Raw genomic sequence first — 26,175 nt, forward strand, 5'->3', positions numbered from 1 at the left:
TGTGAGCCGTGGTTTTCTTCCATGAAGTCTACATCATCAGTATCCTCATTATTATTTGGCCCTATCTCACCTTCTGAGAGCTCACCTTTTGAGAGCTCACCTTTTGAGAGCTCACCTTTTGAGAGCTCACCTTTTGAGAGCTCACCTTCTGAGAGCTCACATTCTGAGAGCTTACCTTCTGAGAGCTTTCTGAGAGCTTTTTCTAGTCTATTATGTTTATTTTCTGTAACCTGTAATGATTTAGTTTTTGTATTTTCTGTAACTTGTGAAGAATTAGTTTCTATATCTTCTGTAAATTTACAAAGATTTAGTTTTGATATTTTTGGAAACTTTTAAAGAAACATATAGTTTCTGTATTTCTCTAACTTATGAAGAACTTTGTGTTTTACACTTTTGACATCCTCAACACCTGTTTTACACTTGAGCATCCTCAACACCTGTTTTACACTTTTGAGTATCCTCAACACCTGTTTTACACTTTTGAGTATCCTCAACACCTGTTTTACACTTTTGAGTATCCTCAACACCTGTTTTACACTTTTGAGTATCCTCAACACCTGTTTTACACTTTTGAGTATCCTCAACACCTGTTTTACACTTTTGAGCATCCTCAACACCTGTTTTAGCATCAACTTTGACTTTGCTTTCAGCACTAAATTTAATTATAGAAGTATTTTTATTGTCTTTCACTAATACTTGATTCCAATTACATACTGGTTCCTCAAAATCTTCCAAGTCATTCAATAATTCATTTGCAGCCTCATTCACCTGCAACTGAATATTCAGAGAATGTACATTTTTAAAAGATTCTTTCTGAGTACATTTCTTCTTGAACTTTTTGATATTCACTTTCTTAATATTTGACTGAACTGGGGCATTTAGATTTTCATTATCTGGTGTATTTACTTCTAATTTTCTCTTCAAACCTTTCTTGTTCTTGACACAGTTCATGTTACTGTTATCATGAGATTCATCCATCAGATTATCACTTGATACATCAACACATGAAACTATGTTACTCGAGTCTAACTTCTTTGTCATGTGGCACAATGTTTGTTGCTTCCCACTTCTGGATGTTCCCTCTTGTATTTCATCCTCCAGTTCTTCAATACCAGCTGTTGTCTTATCCTCATTAACTGAGCCTTTAAAATCTTTCTTCGAACAATATCTCATAGTTACTGGTATATCTCTACTTTTATCTTTTTTTTCCCTCAATGGGATTTTTGGGTGCACTTGTTTCCACTTTATTAGGAGCTTTTCTTGAGCATTCAGCCGTCCCATTTCTTTTGTTAAGATATCAAAGAGGTTGAGTTTTCCCAGCACAATTTTAGCTGTGAAGAAAGAAGAATTATGATGTTAATTAATATGCTCTATGAAAAAAATTTCAATAAACTGAAGGCTCTTGACTTGCATAATGACTAACAATGTTCCCTGCAGAAGTCAGATACACATACTAAAAAATCAGAGAAAAAAGGTAGTAATATACAATTTTTATGGATTCTATCACACACTGAATAACTCCTTCATGATAAAGTTGATAACCTAGCCAAAGAAAGTACCCAGAAGAAAAATGCAGATTATAACTTTGGCATGTATGTGTCTAGTATTAGGAGATAATTATATAATAAAACTGAATGCCATAGGAATGCAGTTAAAAGTCTTAAGAGATCTATCACTCACTATGATAACATGAATGCAGATAAGTATGTTTGTGGAGCAACTTGCAATATGAACAGACTGACTGATGTTGTAGCAGCCAGGCTTAGGCTTGGCTACAAATACCTCTGGTAGTTTAGCAGACACACAAGTGATCAAGCTACCAGTAAGCACAAAGTATATATATGGTTAGCATTATGGTCACTTTCTTGAATACTATGTGCTTAATTGTCCACTTACTGAGGAATATAGAGATAAACAGTATAATAATCCATGTGATATGTCAAGGTATCTTTTTTTTTTTATGTTTTTTTTTTTATTGGCACACTGGCCGATTCCCACCAAGGCAGGGTGGCCTGGAAAAGAAAAACTTTCACCATCATTCACTCCATCACTGTCTTGCCAGAAGGGTGCTTTACACTACAGTTTTTAAACTGCAACATTAACACCCCTCCTTCAGAGTGCAGGCACTGTACTTCCCATCTCCAGGACTCAAGTCCGGCCTGCCGGTTTCCCTGAACCCCTTCATAAATGTTACCTTGCTCACACTCCAACAGCACGTCAAGTACTAAAAACCATTTGTCTCCATTCACTCCTATCAAACACACTCACGCATGCCTGCTGGAAGTCCAAGCCCCTCGCACACAAAACCTCCTTTACCCCCTCCCTCCAACCTTTCCTAGGCCGACCCCTACCCCGCCTTCCTTCCACTACAGACTGATACACTCTTGAAGTCATTCTGTTTTGCTCCATTCTCTCTACATGTCCGAACCACCTCAACAGCCCTTCCTCAGCCCTCTGGACAACAGTTTTGGCAATCCTGCACCTCCTAACTTCCAAACTACGAATTCTCTGCATTATATTCATACCACACATTGCCCTCAGATATGACATCTCCACTGCCTCCAGCCTTCTCCTCGCTGCAACATTCATCACCCATGATTCACAACCATATAAGAGCGTTGGTAAAACTATACTCTCATACATTCCCCTCTTTGCCTCCAAGGACAAAGTTCTTTGTCTCCACAGACTAGTAAGTGCACTGCTCACCCTTTTCCCCTCATCAATTCTATGATTCACCTCATCTTTCATAGACCCATCCGCTGACACGTCCACTCCCAAATATCTAAATACATTCACCTCCTCCATATTCTCTCCCTCCAATCTGATGTCCAATCTTTCATCACCTAATCTTTTTGTTATCCTCATAACCTTACTCTTTCCTATATTCACTTTTAATTTTCTTCTTTTACATACCGTATCAAATTCATCCACCAACCTCTGCAACTTCTCTTCAGAATCTCCCAAGAGCACAGCGTCATCAGCAAAGAGCAACTGTGACAACTCCCACTTTATGTGTGATTCTTTATCTTTCAACTCCACGCCTCTTGCCAAGACCCTCGCATTTACTTCTCTTACAACCCCATCTATAAATATATTAAACAACCACGGTGACATCACACATCCTTGTCTAAGGCCTACTTTTACTGGGAAATAATCTCCCTCTTTCCTACATACTCTAACTTGAGCCTCACTATCCTCGTAAAAACTCTTCACTGCTTTCAGCAACCTACCTCCTATACCATACACCTGCAACATCTGCCACATTGCTCCCCTATCCACCCTGCCATATGCCTTTTCCAAATCCATAAATGCCACAAAAACCTCTTTAGCCTTATCTAAATACTGTTCAATTATATGTTTCACTGTAAACACCTGGTCCACACACCCCTTACCTTTCCTAAAGCCTCCTTGTTCATCTGCTATCCTATTCTCCGTCTTACTCTTAATTCTTTCAATAATAACTCTACCATACACTTTACCAGGTATACTCAACAGACTTATCCCCCTATAATTTTTGCACTATCTTTTGTCCCCTTTGCCTTTATACAAAGGAACTATGCATGCTCTCTGCCAATCCCTAGGTACTTTACCCTCTTCCATACATTTATTAAATAAGAGCACCAACCACTCCAAAACTATATCCCCACCTGCTTTTAACATTTCTATCTTTATCCCATCAATCCCAGCTGCCTTACCCCCCTTTCATTTTACCTACTGCCTCACGAACTTCCCCCACACTCACAACTGACTCTTCCTCACTCCTACAAGATGTTATTCCTCCTTGCCCTATACATGAAATCACAGCTTCCCTATCTTCATCAACATTTAACAATTCCTCAAAATATTCCCTCCATCTTCCCAATACCTCTAACTCTCCATTTAATAACTCTCCTCTCCTATTTTTAACTGACAAATCCATTTGTTCTCTAGGCTTCCTTAACTTGTTAATCTCACTCCAAAACTTTTTCTTATTTTCAACAAAATTTGTTGATAACATCTCACCCACTCTCTCATTTGCTCTCTTTTTACATTGCTTCACCACTCTCTTAACCTCTCTCTTTTTCTCCATATACTCTTCCCTCCTTGCATCACTTCTACTTTATAAAAACTTCTCATATGCTAACTTTTTCTCCCTTACTACTCTCTTTACATCATCATTCCACCAATCGCTCCTCTTCCCTCCCACACCCACTTTCCTGTAACCACTAACTTCTGCTGAACACTCTAACACTGCATTTTTAAACCTACCCCATACCTCTTCGACCCCATTGCCTATGCTCTCATTAGCCCATCTATCCTCCAATAGCTGTTTATATCTTACCCTAACTGCCTCCTCATTTAGTTTATAAACCTTCACCTCTCTCTTCCCTGATGCTTCTATTCTCCTTGTATCCCATCTACCTTTTACTCTCAGTGTAGCTACAACTAAAAAGTGATCTAATATATCTGTGGCCCCTCTATAAACATGTACATCCTGAAATCTACTCAACAGTCTTTTATCTACCAATACATAATCCAACAAACTACTGTCATTTTGCCCTACATCATATCTTGTATACTTATTTATCCTCTTTTTCTTAAAATATGTATTACCTATAACTAAACCCCTTTCTAAACAAAGTTCAATCAAAGGGCTCCCATTATCATTTACACCTGGCACCCCAAACTTACCTACCACACCCTCTCTAAAAGTTTCTCCTACTTTAGCATTCAGGTCCCCTACCACAATTACTCTCTCACTTGGTTCAAAGGTTCATATACATTCACTTAACATCTCCCAAAATCTCTCTCTCTCCTCTACATTCCTCTCTTCTCCAGGTGCATACACGCTTATTATGACCCACTTTTCGCATCCAACCTTTACTTTAATCCACATAATCCTTGAATTTACACATTCATATTCTCTTTTCTCCTTCCATAACTGATCCCATTTATTTCCCCCCACCAAAACTCCCCTACCCCCTTCAGCTTTTGTTTCGCTTAGGGCCAGGAGATCCAACTTCTTTTCATTCATAACATCAGCAATCATCTGTTTCTTGTCATCCGCACTACATCCACGCACATTCAAGCATCCCAGTTTTATAAAGTTTTTCTTCTTCTCTTTTTTGGTAAATGTTTACAGGAGAAGGGGTTACTAGCCCATTGCTCCCGGCATTTTAGTAGCCTCATACGACACGCATGCCTTACAGAGGAAGGATTCTTTTCCACTTCTCCATGGACAATAGAAGAAATAAAGAACATTAATAAGGTATCTTATAAATGAAAATAATATACCAGAGATATTAAGCAAATATCCTAACTTGCTTACAACAGATAAATCAATTATAGATAACAATCTAGATGAATTCCTGTTCACCCTTTTGGGGGCCTAGTTCATAGGTCTTTTGTGTATTCATTTGCTTTTGCACTACTGTCCACAGGATGGATATGGGGGTGCAAAATAAACTAGCTGCTTTGCAGCAAAATCTAAAATCTTTCAGCAAATCTTCAATATAACAGATTAATGGGAAAAGTGAGTGGCCGGTAGCAGCAACTGTGGTGGTTAGAGATAAGATTATTTTGTTGTGAAACAACAATGGACAATTCTGGCACCAATGAACTTTACTCAATGAATCAAATGACCCAATAGATTTTGTCCTGTAATTACAAAATCTGTTAAACTGATGGTTTGTTGTATTACATGCTTGAGGATAGAATTATATATATAGAATATTATGAAACCTTTCAAGAAGAAATCATCTATACATTCTTCATAAGGTGTGGAGTCATGTGCAAGCAAATAGAAAATTAATATAAGAAATTTTTTATGAACAGAATGTTCTCTGAGGAAAACCCATTATTTTTTTAAGATAGACAAAGCACCAGCATTTTTGTGCCATGCCACATGGCCTTATCAACTGGATCTGACCATTTTACTAGGATCCCATGGTAGAAAATGTGTTATGCTTAGATTCCACTCACATGACAGGAAAAAAGACTTAATTATTGCATCTGTTAAAGTAAAGAAAGAGGTATACATAAACGAGTGTCTTACCAAAAAACGTCAGAACCTCCTGTATAGAGTCAGAAAATTTAAGCGGGAGAATAATGACACAATACACCAATGCTTCACACGGGATGGGAAAATTCTTGTTAGGAAAACAAATGTAGGTCAACTGTACACAATCACGAACGAGAATGATCTATCACGATTTCTCAGGGATACTAATCTTACAGAGAATAACTAAACAATGTCCAACTTAAAAGACTATGTAGTGTAGTGTATGTTTTGCTCCATTATTGTTCAAATTTCATTGTTCAATCTCTTAGTAATTAAATAATCAACTACCTCATTTTGTGATTTTACTAGTAAGCATAAGTCACCTTATGTGATTTTCTTATTTACTATTGTTCGCTTAAACATTAGCTGAATTGATACTTTCTCTATCCATATTACTACCTCATATTTTTTTAAATACTATCAATTGATATTACTTACTAAAATTAATATTTATCATTTTTACTAAAATTTCAATTTACTCTTAACATTTTTGACATTTAATAACCATTACTTGTCTAATTACCTTTACCTGTTTTAATACCACATTTACTATCTTGGAGTACTCTTAATTACCTTGTACTGCCATATAACCTCTAGTATAACTACCAGTGCAATATTGAATGAAATAAACATTACTTTTTCACTTTTTTTGTAATCATTATTACTTACTAAAATTTTATTAAACACCATATTTACTACCAGTCAATTTTACTTTTGTACATTAAACATTATCTTATACTTCCCATAACATTTTGTTGCCAAATTTTCAAGTTTGTATATTCAACCCCAACCTTTATATTATCCTTTGCACCTGTGTACCTGGGTACCTGTCTACCATCTTACTATCATATTATAACCAAGACATTACCATTGTTATTTTTTTACTATTATTCTTTTGGTACTTTAATTGTGAATTTTATTTTGTCAATTTAAATCTAGTTATAATCTTGATCTTGTCAACAACCTATACCAGACTCTAGTGCAATTGCAAGTACCATTTCAAATTGTATTTTTATATTATAAGTTTATATTATAATTCCTACCATCTGTCCATTTAACTTTGTTTACCATTACTTAATTTTAGTCCCTTATATATTTTCTCCTTTATTTTAGCTTTATATAACTACCCTAGTTTATATATTCACAATTGTTAAAATAATCAAGGTGCTATTCTCAGGTGCTAAAGTAGAATAAGTTCACAATTTTGCCATTATATTCCAAACCTCATTTATTTGATTACCACTTTATTGTTCACCACAACCTATATTAGTCCCTTTTATATTATAATTTTATACTATAATTCTAACTTTAAAAAATTACCTTTATAGTACTACCTACTATCATATTCGCCATTATTTGATCATCACTTTATTTGTATTAGTCCCTTTTATATTGTCTCCTTTATTTTAGCTTAAAAAAAAAAAACTACCTTAGCTCATTATTTTACATTTGTTAAATAATTCAGGTGCTATTTTTTAGCTTAAGACTATTTACTTTGTTTTATACTTAATTCTAACTATAGATTCACTACAAATCTTATGATTACAAGCATTGATCCTGATACCAACCTCTTATTTAATGACTTAAATGAATCAAACAGTTACTGTAATTACTACACTGCAGAACAATCAAAGGCACTTCTCAGTGCCAACAACAACATAACTATCTTTAACTACAATATCAGATCTTTAAGCAAGCATTACGATGACCTCATAGCATTATTAAATTCCTTACATGCCAATATGTCCATCATTACACTAACTGAAACCTGGCTAAAGCCTGATAGTACAGATGTCTATGCCATTCCTGGTTACACAGCCATACACAACTGTAGGCCAGACCAACAAGGGGGTGACACAGCCATATACTACTCAGACCAACTAGAATGTATCACTAATACTTGCACAAGGGATGAACATGGGGAATATATAATAGCTAAATTCAAATCCAAATACCTACAAAAACCTCTCACATTGATAAACATCTACAGAGTTCCACAGTCAAACATTACCCAATTTAGTCAAAACCTAGGAAGTATGATAACTGATGCACGCATGAACAAAGATCACTTACTACTCTCAGGTGACTTCAATATAAATCTCCTGCAAGACCAGGACCCACACATTACTGAATTCACAAACACAATGAGTAACTGTATGTTACTACCAACAGTAACAAAACCTACAAGAGTTACAGAGACTAGTGTTTCCCTACTTGACCACATCTGGACCAACACCATATCCCCTTTAAAATCAGGCATAATTACAGATAATACCACAGACCACTACCCTACTTTCCTCATAACAACTCTTGGTAAACTACCCCAAGACACTACTAAAGTCACCTTCAGACTTCACAATGAGGCAGCCATTAATAACTTCACAACAGCAGTAGCAAACATTGATTGGCACACTGAGCTAGAAATCTATACAGATATTGACGAATGTATAAATAATTTTCTAAAAAAGACCCAATACCTCTATAACAAGCACTGCCCTAAAAAAACTAAACAGATGACAGCTAAGAGACTGAACAGTCCCTGGCTAACACCCAGCATTCTCAAATCCATAAATACAAAACACCAATATGAAAAACAGTACAGAATGGGTCACATAACCAGAGACCAAACAAAACGTTACTTGTCAATCCTAACCAGCCTGATAAGAAGGGCAAAAAAATTGTATTATGAGAACAGATTATCCAACTTACGAGGTGATATAAAAAAGACCTGGAAAACCCTATCAGAAATTCTGGGAACAAAAAAGATATCACGAAATAGCGAAATAAAATTAGCAAAATCAGATGAACCCCAACTCCCACCAACAGAAACAGCAAACAGACTCAATGATTTCTTCTCCACTATAGGACAAAACCTTGCCAATAAAATCCCAAGCTCAGATACCCCACCAAATGACTACCTCACCGGCAACTACCCGAACACACTGTTCCTAGCTCCGACTAACCCATACGAAGTCTCCCTTATTATCAACGCACTAAAAAACAAGGCAGGAGATTTAAATACCTTACCACCCTTTATATACAAAAAAGTGTCACAAGTGCTATCACCAATCATTGCAACACTCTTTAACAAATCCATTGAATCCTCCACCTTCCGTACAGTACTCAAAATAGCAAGGGTCACCCCGATCCACAAAGGAGGAGACCAAACAGAGTTGAATAACTATAGGCCAATATCCAACTTACACCCTCTCTCAAAAATCTTCGGAAAATTAATTCATAAACGAATCTACTCCTACCTTATCTCCCAAAACATACTCAACCCCTGCCAATTTGGATTCAGGCCTAATAAAAATACTAATGATGCTATTACGTACAGTGGACCCCCGCATAACGTTGGCATCACATACCGTTTATTCCGCATACCGCTCACTTTAATCGCAAAAATTTTGCCTCGCATACCGCTCAAAAACCCGCTCACCGCTGTTCGTCCGAGACGCGTTCAATGTGCGCCTTAGCCAGCCTCACACGTTCCGCCGGTGGCATTGTTTACCAGCCAGCCTCTGCGGTAGCATCCAAGCATACAATCGTAACATTTCGTATTATTACAGTGTTTTTGGTGATTTTATCTGGAAAATAAGTGACTATGGCCCCCAAGAAAGCTTCTAGTGCCAACCCTACAGCAATAAGGGTGAGAATTACTATAGAGATGAAGAAAAAGATCATTGATAAATATGAAAGTGGAGTGCGTGTCTCCGAGCTGGCCTGGTTGTATAATGAACCCCAATCAACCATCGCTACTATTGGTGGTACAGCTGCTGCTGCTGCTGTAGCATCGTCTGCTGCTGCTGTAGCATTGTCTGCTGCTGCTGTAGCACTGTCAGCTGCTGCTGCTGCTGTAGCATCGTCTGCTGCTGCTGTAGCATCGTCTGCTGCTGCTGTAGCACTGTCAGCTGCTGCTGCTGCTGTAGCATCGTCTGCTGCTGCTGTAGCACTGTTGTTGGTGTGGCTTATTGAGAATATACCAAGAAACAATTAACCCCAGAGGATTTTCCACCCAGGATAACCCAAAAAAGTCAGTGTCATCGAAGACTGTCTAACTTATTTCCATTGGGGTCCTTAATCTTGTCTCCCAGGATGCAACCCACACCAGTCGACTAACACCCAGGTGAACAAGGAAAAATGCCTGGAACTAGTGCTCATATTGGTGAATTTAAAGCCAGCGTAGATCTACGGTTTGGACCCTGAACGTAAAGCCGTAGATCTACAGGACAGACCCTGAAAGGGTTAATGTGACTGTATAACAGGTTAAAAATCAATTATCTTCTCAACACTTGCTCTCTACCAGTCCTTCATTATTTTATAAATAATTTTTAATAATATTTTTTTGAGAGCAAAGGAGGGTAGAGTAAATTCTGAGTATCAACTGGGTTAGAATTTTTAGAAGACACTGCGAATGTCAAAGCTACAACTGCATCACTGCATATTCATTATAAAAAAAAAAACACTCCAGTACATTATTAAACCTTTCACTGTTGAGACCCCTGCTGCTCACAAACTTGCTTTCAGTGTTGAAGAATTTAACCCTTAAACGGTCAAAACGTACATAAACGTTTTTTCAACATCTGAAAGTATGTAAAAAAATGTAGATCTTCTTTTTTGTTTTACATTTGAAAACGTGTAAAAAAAAACTTTTATCCACATTTTTTTTGTTATATTTGAAAATATGTAAAAAAAAAAGTAGATCTTCTTTTGTAGCACTACGAATTTGAACGTTGATCTGTTTGGACCGTTTAAGGGTTAAAAAAAAAAAACTTACGAAATGATAATCTTTCCCTGATGGCATGACACCAAAAGTGCGAAATTTGATGGAAAACTCACGGAATTATGCTCTTGCAAAGTTAGCGGTCTCAGCGATATTTACGTATCAGCGATTTTGCCCACTTTGAGTCCTATTTTCGGTCAATTCCATTGTTTCAGCCAACCAAACTCATAGCCTATTTACTGATTTCAACTACCCAACAGTGATCAGAAATTAGTAATTTGGCCAATTTCATACACAATTCAAGTAAGGTCAGTTTGAAAATAGGGTCCAGAATTAACATTGCAAACATTCCTAGCACTAAAATAACATTTTCTCTGTTTATCAGTCATGTCTCCAGGACCCTCTTATATTATGCTTGCTTTGTAATTTCAGTTTTTATTCACACACAAAATAAAAACTTTATCGTTATGCAGACTACTGCATTATTGTAAAAATGGTACAAATAATATTAGCATATTTGAGAAAGCATATCAGACCCACCAGCTGATGTGTATTAGGGGCATGACGTGATTTGTTTACTCTTGAACATTGGCAAAAATCAAACATTTCTACAACTTTGAGCTCAAATTCAAGATACTTTCAGTCTGTAAACCATTCAAAATCATCTCTATTTCAGTAATATATCTTCCATTCTATCAAATGAGACCAGGAAATTGAGAATACACCCATAAATATCATATGTAAATACACCACAAATTCGTTGTTTTAAGCCAAAAACACAGCCGGGGATTTTTTTCCTAATTACGCCCTGAGTGCTGCAGGATTTTTTTTTATACTGCACACATTGACCACTCAGACCCATTCTGTGTTGTACACAGGCGTTGTTCAAGTTATCGTTCCTACATGCGTAAATGTGTTCATTGAGGCGGGTGTCGAGGTTTCTTGCTGTTTCACCTACATAAATCTTGTCGCAGCCTCCACAGGGTATAGTGTAAACCCCTGCATTGACTGGTTCGTGGTGCTTGGATTTTGTTCTGGTTAGATCCTTTATCGAAGTGCTGGAAGCGATGGCAACTCTGGTGTTAGCTTGTGAAAATACTTTAGAAACATTCAGTGCAACCTGACTGATGGGAAGAATTATAACTTTGTTGGGAGTGGTGTTGGTGCATAGAGAATTAATGCTTTGAAGAGCTCTTTTCTTGCAGTCTTTGATGAAAAAGGAAGGAAAATGTAAATCTGTGAAGGTTCGGTGAATGTATGTACATTCCTCGTCAAGAAACTCAGGACTACAAATTCGGTATGCTCTTAGGAAAAACTCGATGATGATGCCTCTTTTGGTCTTAGTATCTTGACTGGAATAGAAGTGTGTGAAATCATTTTTATTGGTAGGTTTCTGATAAACTTGAAATCTTAGGCTGTTGTCTACTTTGTGAATGAGGACGTCAAGGAAAGGTAGCCTGTCATTGGACTCTTCTTCTAGTGTAAACTGGATCGCCGGTTCAACTGCGTTGAGCCTTGCCTGTAGATTCCGTACATCAAAACGTTTGGGAGTTATTACGAGGACGTTGTCCACGTAACGTAACCAAGTGACGCTTGAAGGGATAATGTTGGCGAAGTGCTCGGACTCTAGGTGTTCCAGGTACAAGTTGGCTAGGATGGCACTGATGGGGGACCCCATTCCCATGCTGTATGTTTGTTTGTAGAGCCTGTTATTGAAAGAAAAACAGTTGAAATTAACACAGAGTTCAATCAAGTCAACAAAATCTCCGGGAAGTAGAGGAAGACTAAGGTCCTGATTAACTTTATGTCGTAGAACCTCGATGGCTTTTGTGGTAGGTACTTTTGTGAAGAGGGAAGTCACGTCCAAACTGCTTAGTTTCTTGTTACGGATGGAGAGGTTTTGGATGCGGTTGAGAAAGTCGCCTGAATGTTTAAGATGAGCGAGGCTGATGGTCCCCAGAAGGCAGGAAAGATGTTTGGCAAGAACTCCGGCTAGTTTGTGTGGTGCACTGCCTATACCTGACATGATTGGTCTGATAGAAATACAGTGGACCCCCGCATACCGTTGGCATCACATAACGTTAAATCCGCATACCGATACATTTTATCGCTAAGATTTTGCCTCGCATACCGCTAAAAAACCCGCTCATCGCTATTCGTCCAAGACGCGTCTAATGTGCGGCCTGAGCCAGCCTCACATGTTCCGCTGGTGGCATTGTTTACAAGCCAGCCTCCGCGGTAACATCCAAGCATACAATCGGAACATTTCGTATTATTACAGCGTTTTTGGTGATTTTATCTGCAAAATAAGTGACCATGGGCCCCAAGAAAGCTTCTAGTGCCAACCCTGTGGTAAAAAGGGTGAGAAATATTATCGAAATACTGTGGTACCATGGTCAACTGCTGATGCTGCTGCTGCTGTAGCACTGTCAGCTGCTGCTGCTGCTGTAGCACCGTCTGCTGCTGTACCACCGTCAGCTGCTGCTGCTGCTGTAGTACTGTCTGCTGCTGCTGTAGCACCGTCTGCTGCTGCTGTAGCACTGTCAGCTGCTGCTGCTGCTGTAGCACCATCAGCTGCTGCTGCTGCTGTAGTACCATCTGCTGCTGCTGTAGCACCATCTGCTGCTGCTGTAGCACTGTCAGCTGCTGCTGTAGCACTGCTAGCTGCTGCTGCTGCTGTAGCACTGTCAGCTGCCGCTGCTGCTGCTGCTGTAGCACTGTCAGCTGCTGCTGCTGTAGCACCATCAGCTGCTGCTGCTGCTGTACCACCATCAGCTGCTGCTGCTGCTGTAGTACCGTCTGCTGCTGCTGTAGCACCGTCTGCTGCTGCTGTAGCACTGTCAGCTGCTGCTGTAGCACTGTTAGCTGCTGCTGCTGCTGCTGTAGCACTGTCAGCTGCTGCTGCTGCTGCTGTAGCACCGTTGTTGGTGTGGCTTATTGAGAATACCAAGAAACAATTAACCCCAGAGGGTTAGCCACCCAGGATAACCCAAAAAAGTTAGTGTCATCGAAGACTGTCTAACTTATTTCCATTGGGGTTCTTAATCTTGTCTCCCAGGATGCAACCCACACCAGTCGACTAACACCCAGGTGAACAGGAAAAAATGCCTGGAACTAGTGCTCATATTGGTGAATTTAAAGACAGCAAAGGTTGGTTTGAGAGATTTAAGAATCGTAGTGGCATACACAGTGTGATAAGGCCTGTTCTGGAAGAAAATGCCAAACAGGACCTACAGTACTCAGGAGGAAAAGGCACTCCCAGGACACAGTGTCTCATGTCATTGCTGCATCTTCAATAAAGGTAAGTGTCATTTATTCTTCATTTAGTAGAGTAGTACATGCACAATATATATTGTGCATGTACTACTCTACTATTGTGCATGTATCCTTCTCTTTGTGTGTAGGAAAATGTATATTTCATGTGGTAAAATTTTTTTTTTCATACTTTTGGGTGTCTTGCACAGATTAATTTGATTTCCATTATTTCTTATGGGGAAAATTCATTCGCATAACGATAATTTCGCATAACAATGAGCTCTCAGGAACGGATTAATATCGTTATGCGGGGGTCCACTGTATTCCGTTTTGATGTACGGAATCTACAGGCAAGACTCAACGCAGTTGGACCGGCGATCCAGTTTACACTAGAAGAGTCCAATAACAAGTTACCTTTCCTCGACGTCCTCATTCACAAAGCAGACAACAGCCTAAGATTTCAAGTTTATTGGAAACCTACCAATAAAAATGATCTCAAGTGCAACTAATGTGACATTTTATTGTGGCAACGTTTTGCTCTCCAGGAGCTTTGTCAAGCCGTTACAAACAGTACATGGACACAGAGGGTATATATAGGCTCAGAGTGAGGTGCAATACAATAAAATGTCACATTAGTTGCACTTGTGTCCTTTTACTTTACATATTGTCGGTAATTCTACCAACATTATTACAAAAATGATCTCACACACTTCTATTCCAGTCAAGATACTAAGACCAAAAGAGGCATCATCACTGGGTTTTCCCTAAGAGCATACAGAATTTGTAGTCCTGAGTTTCTTGACGAGGAATGTACATACATTCACCGAACCTTCACAGATTTACATTTTCCTTCCTTTTTCATCAAAGACTTCAAGAAAAGAGCTCTTCAGATCATTAATTCTCTATGCACCAACACCACTCCCTATCGTAAGGGTTCTTAAATGGAGATATCACAGGTTGAAAGTAGACACACTTGTAGGATGGTTGCTTTAATGTCAGTCTGAGTAGGTGAAGGATGGAGCCCACTGCCTTGCCTGTCTACGCCTGGATGGACTGCCGCCGAGTGAGGCCGGGACAGAGGAATGGGCCTCCTCGTGTGCATCCCGTGACGTCACACAAAGCCACAGGCCTACGAGGGGTCTCGTGTCTAAAGCACATGGATGATGCTACTGCTATGCTATATAATACTGGGAATACAGGGATCAGCAACTATGCTGACATCCCAACAAAGTTATAATTCTTCCCAACAGCCAGGTTGCACTGAACGTTTGTAAAGTACTTTCACAAGCTAACACCAGAGTCGCCATCGCTTCCAGCACTTCAATAAAGGATCTAACCAGAACAAAATCCAAGCACCATGAACCAGTCAACGCAAGGGTTTACACTATATATACCCTGTGGAGGCTGCGACAAGATTTATGCAAGTGAAACAGCAAGAAACCTCGACACCTGCCTCAATGAACACATTTACGCATGTAGGAACGATAACTTGAACAACGCCTGTGTACAACACCGAAATCCCACCAGGATGCCCTCTCTTGAGCAACTTTACCAGCAGTTGAAAGAAGAGCTTAGGGTTGCTAAGCAGAAGATATGGCGATTAACGGAGGAGAACAAGAGGATTCGAAGTAATCCTCCTATTGTGAGTCCCCAGGTTAAGAGGGGAGCTTGGTCAGTGGCCGGGCAACATGGAACCAAGCTGAGGATCAAGAAGACTGTTGGAGAAGCAGAAACAACGAGGACCCAGAAGACTGCTGTGGAAACTTCCAACCCATTTTCGGTGCTACCTGACGAATGTGGGTGTTCTACTTGGAATGTCACAATGAGCACCAAGGAAGCATTGGCTGAAGTGAGTGAGACATCCCTGGAAACCCCAACGAAAACCATCGAGAATGTCATTGACGAATTCCACAAGTGAAGGTGTAGTGCTACCTAACGAATGTGATTCGACTACTGGGAACATCACGACGGACGTCGCCAAGGAAGGTAAAAGCATTGTTGTTGTTGGGGATAGCCAGATTAGGTACATGGATAGGGCATTCTGCTTGAAGGATAGGAGTAGGAGGCAGAGTGTGTGTTTTCCTGGGGCTGGGATGAAGAATATTGTTAGCCATCTGGATGACATGAGAGGTAATGGGAGCAATCCTATTACCTGTCTCAGTGCTGGAGGCAATGATGTTGGCAGACGTAGGAGTGAGGACCTGATTAGCAGGTATAGGTCAGCAATAGAGATAATTAGGAGGAAGGGTGGGAACCCTGTCATATGTGGTATTTTGCAAGGAGAGGAGTTGGAAATGAATGGTTGTCCAGAGCAATTGGTGTCAATTGCTGGCTGGACAAATACTGTAAGGAAAATGCTTTAACATTCATTGACAACTGGGACGTCTTCTATGGCAGAAATGACATGTATGCCAGGGATGGGGTTCACTTATCTAGGTGTGGGGTGGGAGCACTGGCCAACGCAGTGGAGGGAGCTGTTAGGTCTTTAAACTAGGAATAGTTAGTGGTATGGGTTTTGGCGGGAAAACAGTGAAGTCGCAGCATAGTAATAATAATAGGCAAAATGAGGTGGATATTGGAAAGCCAGTGGCACTAATTGACAAGGACAGTAATAGGTTTAGTGGAATAACAGAAAGGAGCAGGAAGGGTAAAGAGAAAGGAGGGTCCTTAAATATATATTACACAAATAGTCGTAGTGCTAGCAATAAGATGGACGAGTTGAGACTAGTTGCTAGTGTAGGTAATATTGATGTATTTGCCATAACTGAGACGTGGTTTAATTCAAAAAGTTGGGACATGCCTGCGGAATGTGACATTCAGGGTTTTAAATTGTTCCAAGTAGATAGAAGTATCGGGAAAGGGGGTGGGGTGGCATTGTATGTCCGAGATAGCTTGAACTGTTGCATAAAAACGGGTATTAAGTCTGAAGTAACACATACAGATTCTGTTTGGATAGAATTTTCAGAGGGGCATGAAAAATTGATTTTAGGTGTGATATACCATCCCCCAAACTTAGATAGGGACCAGGGAAGACTACTATGGGAGGAAATTGTTAGGGCCACAAGGCACGATAATGTAGTAATTCTAGGAGACTTTAACTTTAGTCATATTGATTGGAATTTCTTGGCTGGGAATTTAGAATCATACGACTTCTTAGAAGTACAGTGGACCCTCGACCAGCAATGGCATCGATTAACAATAAATCTGACCAGCGATACATTTTATCGCAAAAATATTGCCTCGATTAGCGCTAAAAAACTCGACCAACACTATTCATTCCGTCTGAGACGCGTCCACTTCTGGCCAGTGTTTACAAGCCAGCCAGCCACCGCGGTCGCTTCCAAGCATACAATCGGAACATTTCATATTATCACAGCCTTTTTAGTGATTGCACCTGCAAAATAAGTCACCATGGGCCCCAAGAAAGCTTCTAGTGCCAACCCTACAGCAAAAAGGGTGAGAATTACTATGGATATGAAGAAAGAGATCATTGCTAAGTATGAAAGTGGAGTGCATGTCTCCGAGCTGGCCAGGCTGTACACAAAACCCCAATCAACCATCGCTACTATTGTGGCCAAGAAAACGGCAATCAAGGAAGCTGTTCTTGCCAAAGGTGCAACTATGTTTTCGAAACTGAGATCGCAAGTGATAGAAGAGGTTGAGAGACTGTTATTGGTATGGATAAACGAAAAACAGATAGCAGGAGTTAGCATCTCTCAAGCGATCTTATGTGAAAAGGCTAGGAAGTTGCATGACGATTTAATTAGAAAAATCCCAGCAACTAGTGGTGATGTGAGTGAATTTAAGGCCAGCAAAGGTTGGTTTGAGAGATTTAAGAATCGTAGTGGCATACATAGTGTGATAAGGCATGGTTAGGCTGCCAGTTTGGACCAAAAAGCAGCTGAAAAATATGTGCAGGAATTCAAGGAGTACATAGACAGTGAAGGACTGAAACCTGAACAAGTGTTTAATGGTGACACTGACAATGTTGTGAAACACGTTAGGAATGTCATAAAGGAATGGGAGGTACAGGCCTCTATGGGCAGATATGTTGTGCGACAGAGGTCCAGTGACTCTCAAGCTGGTCCTAATGGCATTAAAAGACGGGAAGTAACCCCGAAAAAGGACTTGCCACCTCAAGTCCTAATGGAAGGGGATTCCCCTTCTAAACACACTCCCCTCTTCCCATCCCATCAATCATCACCAGATCTTCAATAAAGGTAAGTGTCATGTAACTGTGCATGTCTTCTTCAGTTTGTGTGTATTAAAATTAATATTTCATGTGTTAAAATTTTTTTTTCAATACTTTTGGGTGTCTTGCACGGATTAATTTGATTTCCATTATTTCTTATGGGGAAAATTAACTTGACTAACGATTATTTTGACTAACGATGAGCTCTCAGGAACGGATTAATAGCGTTAGTCGAGGGTCCACTGTAGTTCAGGATTGTTTTTTGAAGCAGTTTGTGACAGAACCTACAAGGCGTAATAACCTGCTTGACTTAGTTCTGGCAAACAATGAATCCCTTGTTAATAATTTAGAAATTTCAGAGGAACTGGGTGCTAGCATTGAATGGAAGTATGATAGTAGGGATAACTCAGTAACAGTCCCAGATTTTCGCTTAGCAGGTTACGATGGGCTTAGAGAACACTTATCTGTTGACTGTTGACTGGGGTATCGAAGAGAACTATCAATATGACAGTTTTCTGAACGCTATACACGCTGCTCAAAGAACGTTTATCCCGGATAAAGAAATTAGATCAAATAGAAATGACCCAAAATGGATGAATAATAGGCTGAAATATATACTAGGGCATAAGAAGGGAATTTATAGGTGTATCAAAAGAGGTGAGGGTCATCTTATGAATCAGTATATTAAGAGGGACATTAAAAAGGGGTTAAGAAAAGCTAAAAGGGACTATGAAATTAAAGTTGCTAGGGATTATAAAACTAACCCAGAAAGTTTTTTCCAGGTATATAGAACAAAAGTTAAAGATAAGATAGGTCCGCTTAAAAATAACTATGGGCATCTTACTGACAAAGAGAATGAAATGTGCTCGATTTTAAATAATTATTTTCTCTCGGTTTTTACACAGGAAGACACTAACAATATTCCAGTAATTAATTTTTATAGTGGGCCAGAAGAAGATAAATTATGTAACATCACAGTCACTAGTGAAATGGTTGTGAAGCAGATAGACCGACTGAAGCAAAATAAGTCACCGGGTCCTGATGAGGTTTTTTCGAGGGTTCTTAAGGAATGCAAAATGGAACTCTGTGAACCAATAACTAATATTTTTAATTTATCTCTTCAAACAGGTGTAGTGTCTGATATGTGGAAGATGGCTAATGTAATTCCTATTTTTAAAACAGGGGACAAGTCGTTACCGTCAAATTACCGCCCAATAAGCCTGACCTCAATTGTAGGGAAATTACTAGTCAATTATAGCTGAGATTATAAGAAGCCATCTTGATAAGCATAGCTTGATTAATGATACTCAGCATGGATTCACAAGAGGCCGGTCTTGTCTAACTAATGTATTAACTTCCTTCAGTAAAGCTTTTGAGGCTGTTGACCATGATAAAGAATTTGATATTATGTACTTAGATTTTAGTAAGGCTTTTGATAGAGTTCTGCACCAAAGACTGTTAAAGGAAAGTGGCAGCTCATGGCATTGGGGGAAGGGTGCTCTCGTGGATCGAATCATGGCTCACAGGAAGCAGAGTGTGTCCATAAATGGGGTTAAATCCGAGTGGGGATCAGTAACAAGTGGCGTTCCACAGGGATCAGTCTTGGGCCCGTTGTTGTTTATAATATATATCAATGATCTTGATGAAGGAATTACTAGTGATATGAGCAAATTCGCCGATGACACAAAGATAGGTAGGATAATTGATTCAAACGTAGATGTTAGGGAGCTTCAGAAGGATTTAGACAAACTCTATTCTTGGTCAGAAAAGTGGCAGATGCAGTTCAATGTAGATAAATGCAAGGTTCTGAAGCTCGGGAGTGTCCATAACCCTAGCACTTATAAGTTAAATAATGTAGAACTTAGCCATACAGATTGTGAAAAGGACTTGGGGGTTATGGTAAGCAGCAGCCTTAAACCAAGACAGCAATGCCTAAGCGTACATAATAAGGCAAACAGATTACTGGGATTTATATCAAGAAGTGTAAGCAACAGAAGTCCAGAGGTCATACTGCAGCTTTATGCATCATTAGTAAGGCCTCACCTAGATTATGCAACTCGGTTCTGGTCTCCATATTACAGAATGGACATAAATTCATTAGAAAACATTCAGCGTAGGATGATTAAATTAATACATAGCATTAAAAATCTTCCTTATGAAGAAAGATTGAAGACTCTTAAGAATGCAGATGCAGCATTCTCCACCTGACCTCGACGTTCTGAACCTGACTATAAATACTCGCGTACCTTCCACCCCAGGTAGATCTGTTTGTGACTTGAAAAAGCCCACCCACTGTGTGGGCGAAACGTTGTCAATAAAGGATCACATTAAGGGGGCTGTAGGGCAATTTTCCGCGCGCGCTCACCGAAAAATCGAAAAAATATGGAAATTGAGTTATATATACTGAAAAATAGCTCAACTCTTTGGCAACACAATGGTACCAGAATGAATGTTCTATGACGTTTCTACAAGAAATTTTAGCCATTTATATCAGGTATGGTGACGGCGATGTTGGTACCGAGTCTGCTCACGGCCCATATATATTTTGGAAATTTTTCCTTGTTTTTTATCGCTTTTTCTTGCATTATTCTTTCTAATATAATAACTGACTACTTGGCATCATAAAACTGAAGGCGGAGCTTATCCCTAGATTTAGCAACAGTCATTAATCATATCATGATGCGCGGAAGGGTTGCCGCGCCAGGAGAAATCACTCATTATTACGCTTATATCAGCTTATATATCAACTCTACAGCTTATTTTTCTATCAGAATTGATCTAATATGATATAATAAACACTCTAAATAACATACAAACATGTTATATACTCTAGACTGAATAAAATAGGCCATAATATGACGAAAGATTATCGGGAATATTTTGATAAATATTGAGTTACTGCTCTCCATGTCATCTCATGTCCTATTCTTTGGTCTCCAAGTAAGAGAAAACGGTGTTTTGAAGAGGATAACTGCACTAGAACATCAGTTTACTAAGAAATACACCCAAACAAACGCGATTTTCGCGAAATTTTTTTTTTTTTTTTGAGACGAGGGCCGGCCGGCGCTCCCGGCCGATATCTCGGAAGTAACTTATTCAACAATTGTTCAACTTTCTCCCTTTATTACTGAATTAAATGGAATATAATACTCACAAAAGTTGTAGAATAATGATTTCTCTAATTTTCTGTGAACAAATTTTGGAAATATTCCAAATACTTTGGGAGTTATGTGGGAGTAAAGGGCAGATTTTTTTGCAATATTCCAGGAACTAACAAACTTTATTTTTTTGTGAAATAAAGAAACGTTCATTTAAAGAAAAGTGGTCACAGAAAATAAGAATAAGCATTGTTCTCTCGGCACCAAGTGTCCAAACAACCTCACGTAGTCCCATATAGGATAAAAGTTTAACACTATGGCATTTTCAGTAAATCAGTCATTTCTCAGTAGTTGTTTGAGGTATATTTTTGATAAATATTTTTAAGAAAGAGTGAAACGACTTTGTCTTGTGTACCAAAACTGGAGAAAATCGGACAGTAAACAACGGAGTTACAGATTTATGTTTCCATTGTGTCGGTATTTTATACCATTTATTTTCATCGAAGACTCTTAAATTAGATTCACTTGTTAGACGAAGAATGAGGGGAGACATGATCGAAGTGTATAAGTGGAAGATAGGTATTAATAAAGGGGATATTAATAAGGTCTTGAGGATATCTCTCCAAGAGAGAACCTGCAGTAATGGATTTAAATTAGATAAGTTTAGATTTAGAAAGGACATAGGAAAGTATTGGTTTGGAAATAGGGTAGTTGATGAGTGGAACAGTCTACCTAGTTGGGTTATTGAGGCTAGGACTTTGGGTAGTTTCAAATTTAGGTTGGATAAATACATGAGTGAGAGGGGTTGGATTTGAGTGGGACTTGCACATCACAGCTTATTTCTTGGGTAGCATTGAAAATTGGGTTGGGCAAATGTTTTGTTAGTGGGATGAATTGTAAAGGACCTGCCTAGTATGGGCCAACAGGACTGTTGCAGTGTTCCTCCTTTCTTATGTTCTTATCATCTCATGAAGTTCAGGGACACCCAACTAGTGATCAAAGAAACTAATTTCTGCAGACGCAAGTGCCTTGAATCTTCACTAATAGCTGTTTCTAATACAATTAAACAAAACAAAGGCAGCTTCACCATCTCTGAAGTCTTAGCAAGAATCCTCCTGAAAACAGTAAACCCTGCCATCACACAGTCTCTCCTGTTAATACTGTGTGATGAATGGTTTTGAAAACCGACAAGTTGAAGAATTGAGACACTTATGCAACACATGAGAATCTTTATTGAAGAAACGTTTCGTCACACAGTGGCTTCATCAGTCCAATACAAAGTAGAAATGGGTAAGGAGAGTAGAAGTTTTGAGGTAATCAGTCCCTCAACCTGGAATCGATGTGTTCAGTCCATCACTCTTGTAGGAAGTGCAGCACAGGGCCAGAGAGGTGGCTTATATACTGCGGTGAGATGAGTCCAAGCAGGAGGAGGCGGGATCACAGTGGGACCTGCCACTAGTGTAAGTAGGTCGTCGTCCAAAGGTTGGGCAAGCGTTGAAGTCTTTGTACCAAGATCCCATGATGTTGCAGTGTCTGACAGATGTGATGAATGGTTTTGAAAACCGACAAGTTGAAGAATTGAGACACTTATGCAACACATGGGAATCTTTATTGAAGAAACGTTTCGCCACACAGTGGCTTCATCAGTCCAATACAAAGTAGAAATGGGTAAGGAGAGTAGAAGTTTTGAGGTAATCAGTCCCTCAACCTGGAATCGATGTGTTCAGTCCATCACTCTTGTAGGAAGTGCAGCACAGGGCCAGAGAGGTGGCTTATATACTGCGGTGAGATGAGTCCAAGCAGGAGGAGGCGGGATCACAGTGGGACCTGCCACTAGTGTAAGTAGGTCGTCGTCCAAAGGTTGGGCAAGCGTTGAAGTCTTTGTACCAAGATCCCATGATGTTGCAGTGTCTGACAGTTGTGATGAATGGTTTTGAAAACCGACAAGTTGAAGAATTGAGACACTTATGCAACACATGGGAATCTTTATTGAAGAAACGTTTTGCCACACAGTGGCTTCATCAGTCCAATACAAAGTAGAAATGGGTAAGGAGAGTAGAAGTTTTGAGGTAATCAGTCCCTCAACCTGGAATCGATGTGTTCAGTCCATCACTCTTGTAGGAAGTGCAGCACAGGGCCAGAGAGGTGGCTTATATACTGCGGTGAGATGAGTCCAAGCAGGAGGAGGCGGGATCACAGTGGGACCTGCCACTAGTGTAAGTAGGTCGTCGTCCAAAGGTTGGGCAAGCGTTGAAGTCTTTGTACCAAGATCCCATGATGTTGCAGTGTCTGACAGTTGTGATGAATGGTTTTGAAAACCGACAAGTTGAAGAATTGAGACACTTATGCAACACATGGGAATCTTTATTGAAGAAACGTTTTGCCACACAGTGGCTTCATCAGTCCAATACAAAGTAGAAATGGGTAAGGAGAGTAGAAGTTTTGAGGTAATCAGTCCCTCAACCTGGAATCGATGTGTTCAGTCCATCACTCTTGTAGGAAGTGCAGCACAGGGCCAGAGAGGTGGCTTATATACTGCGGTGAGATGAGTCCAAGCAGGAGGAGGCGGGATCACAGTGGGACCTGCGAAACGTTTCTTCAATAAAGATTCCCATGTGTTGCATAAGTGTCTCAATTCTTCAACTTGTCGGTTTTCAAAACCATTTATCACATCTGTCAGACACTGCAACATCATGGGATCTTGGTACAAAGACTTCAACGCTTGCCCAACCTTTGGACGACGACCTACTTACACTAGTGGCAGGTCCCACTGTGATCCCGCCTCCTCCTGCTTGGACTCATCTCACCGCAGTATATAAGCCACCTCTCTGGCCCTGTGCTGCACTTCCTACAAGAGTGATGGACTGAACACATCGATTCCAGGTTGAGGGACTGATTACCTCAAAACTTCTACTCTCCTTACCCATTTCTACTTTGTATTGGACTGATGAAGCCACTGTGTGGCGAAACGTTTCTTCAATAAAGATTCTCATGTGTTGCATAAGTGTCTCAATTCTTCATCCTGTTAATACTACACAAGCACGTTACAGAGAATGAACACTGAAACAGGCCTTCTCTATCCAGCCTTTTACTCATGTGCAAGTTAATTGTTCTAACATATTGTATTACTACTACTACTACTACTACTACAACTTATATCACTACTACTACTACTACCACTAGTATTGCACCTTACTCTGAGCCTATATATACCCTCTGTGTCCATGTACTGTTTGTAACGGCTAGACAAAGCCCCTGGAGAGCAAAACGTTGCCACAATAAAATGTCACATTAGTTGCACTTGTGTCCTTTTACTTTACAACATAAGAACACAAGAAAGGAGTAACACAGCCAAGCATGGGCCTGCTGGCCCATGCTCGGCAGGTCCTTCACAAATCCAGCCTACTAACAGAATAAATGCTACCCAAGCAATAAGCTTTAATAATCCTATTTGCTCAGGTGCAAGTCCCACTCAAATCCAACCCCTCTCACTCATGTATTTATCCAAATCCAACCTAAATTTGAAAGTACCCAAGGTTTTAGCTTCGACAGAACCTTGAGTAGCTTTAAAAAGATATTGGACAAACATATGAGTGGGAGGGGATGGGTATGATTGGTGTCATGGGTACATAATATCATTAGAAAGGAGGAACACTGCAGTAGGCCTGTTGGCCCATACTAGGCAGGTCCTTCACAGATACAACCCACTAACAGAATAAACATACCCAAGCAATAAGCGTTGACAATTCTGTTTACTCATCTTGACTGTGTGCTAATGGAGTTACAGGAAGCTGACATCGAAGAAATGCTGAACACTGACAATGATGCACCTGTCGTGCATTCCTTGAATGATGGTGAAATTAGATGAATTGTGATATATAAATAAGCTGTAGAGTTGATATTAGCATCATACCAAAATATTTTGTCATGCTTCCTAAGAGCAGGAATTCCACTGGAACGGATTAATGCCAATTCAATTAATTTAAATGACGAAAATTGACTCAGCATAAGAACAAATCGGGATATGAACGAGGTCACGGAATGGATTAAATTCGTAAGCCGAGGTTCCACTGTACAATGTCAATTTAGAAGTAATATAACTACTAACATAGTGTAACAAGCAAAACTACTTTTTAAAAAATGCACTTCAACTCCATATTGTTTCAGACTACGGAACAATGCTCTTCTCCAGACTGAGGGACTGACCACCTCAAAACTTTAAGGGTGATGGACTGATTACATCGTCTTCAAGTCTCTTCTGCTTCTATCAACTTTTTTGTACTCGACTGAAGAAGAACATCAAAATGGTATACAATACCGACAGGTTGGTAGGTAAGACACATAGGCAACAGTTAGGCAACTTTATTCCGAAACGTTTCGCCTACACAGTAGGCTTCTTCAGTCGAATACAGAAAGTAGGCAGGAACAGTAGAGACGTGAAGACGATGTAATCAGTCCATCTACGACTTCAAGGGTGATGGACTGATTACATCATCTTCACGTCTCTACTGTTCCTGCCTACTTTCTGTATTCGACTGAAGAAGCCTACTGTGTAGGCGAAACATTTCGGAATAAAGTTGCCTAACTGTTGCCTATGTGTCTTACCTACCATTGACTGAAGAAGCCTACTGTGTAGGTGAAACGTTTCGAAATAAAGATACCTAACTCCCATCTTGTTCCTCATCCTCATATCTGACATAGACAAGGATGTCAGCCACAGCACCATGTCTTCCTTTGCAGATGACACCTGAATCTGCATGACAGTGTCTTCCATTGCAGACACTGCAAGGCTCCAGGTGGACATCAACCAAATCTTTCAGTGGGCTGCAGAAAACAATATGAAGTTCAACGATGAGAAATTTCAATT

The 26,175-nt window shown here is 39.7% G+C and overlaps 1 protein-coding gene across 2 annotated transcripts in view; it reads right to left on the bottom strand.

The window, feature by feature from the left end:
* Window positions 1–205: 205 nt before the first annotated feature.
* The window catches only part of LOC128684224 (DNA helicase MCM9-like), a 259,723-nt gene continuing 233,753 nt past the window's right edge, over window positions 206–26,175 (bottom strand). For both annotated transcript variants that reach the window (XM_070094149.1, XM_070094144.1), the window contains one exon: window positions 206–1,331. In XM_070094149.1, the coding sequence (XP_069950250.1) occupies window positions 415–1,331 (917 nt within the window). In that variant the 3' untranslated portion in view covers window positions 206–414. The remainder of the gene's footprint in view (window positions 1,332–26,175) is intronic.

This window comes from Cherax quadricarinatus, chromosome 4, assembly GCF_038502225.1.
Source record: "Cherax quadricarinatus isolate ZL_2023a chromosome 4, ASM3850222v1, whole genome shotgun sequence".
In the NCBI taxonomy this organism is placed as follows: domain Eukaryota; kingdom Metazoa; phylum Arthropoda; class Malacostraca; order Decapoda; family Parastacidae; genus Cherax; species Cherax quadricarinatus.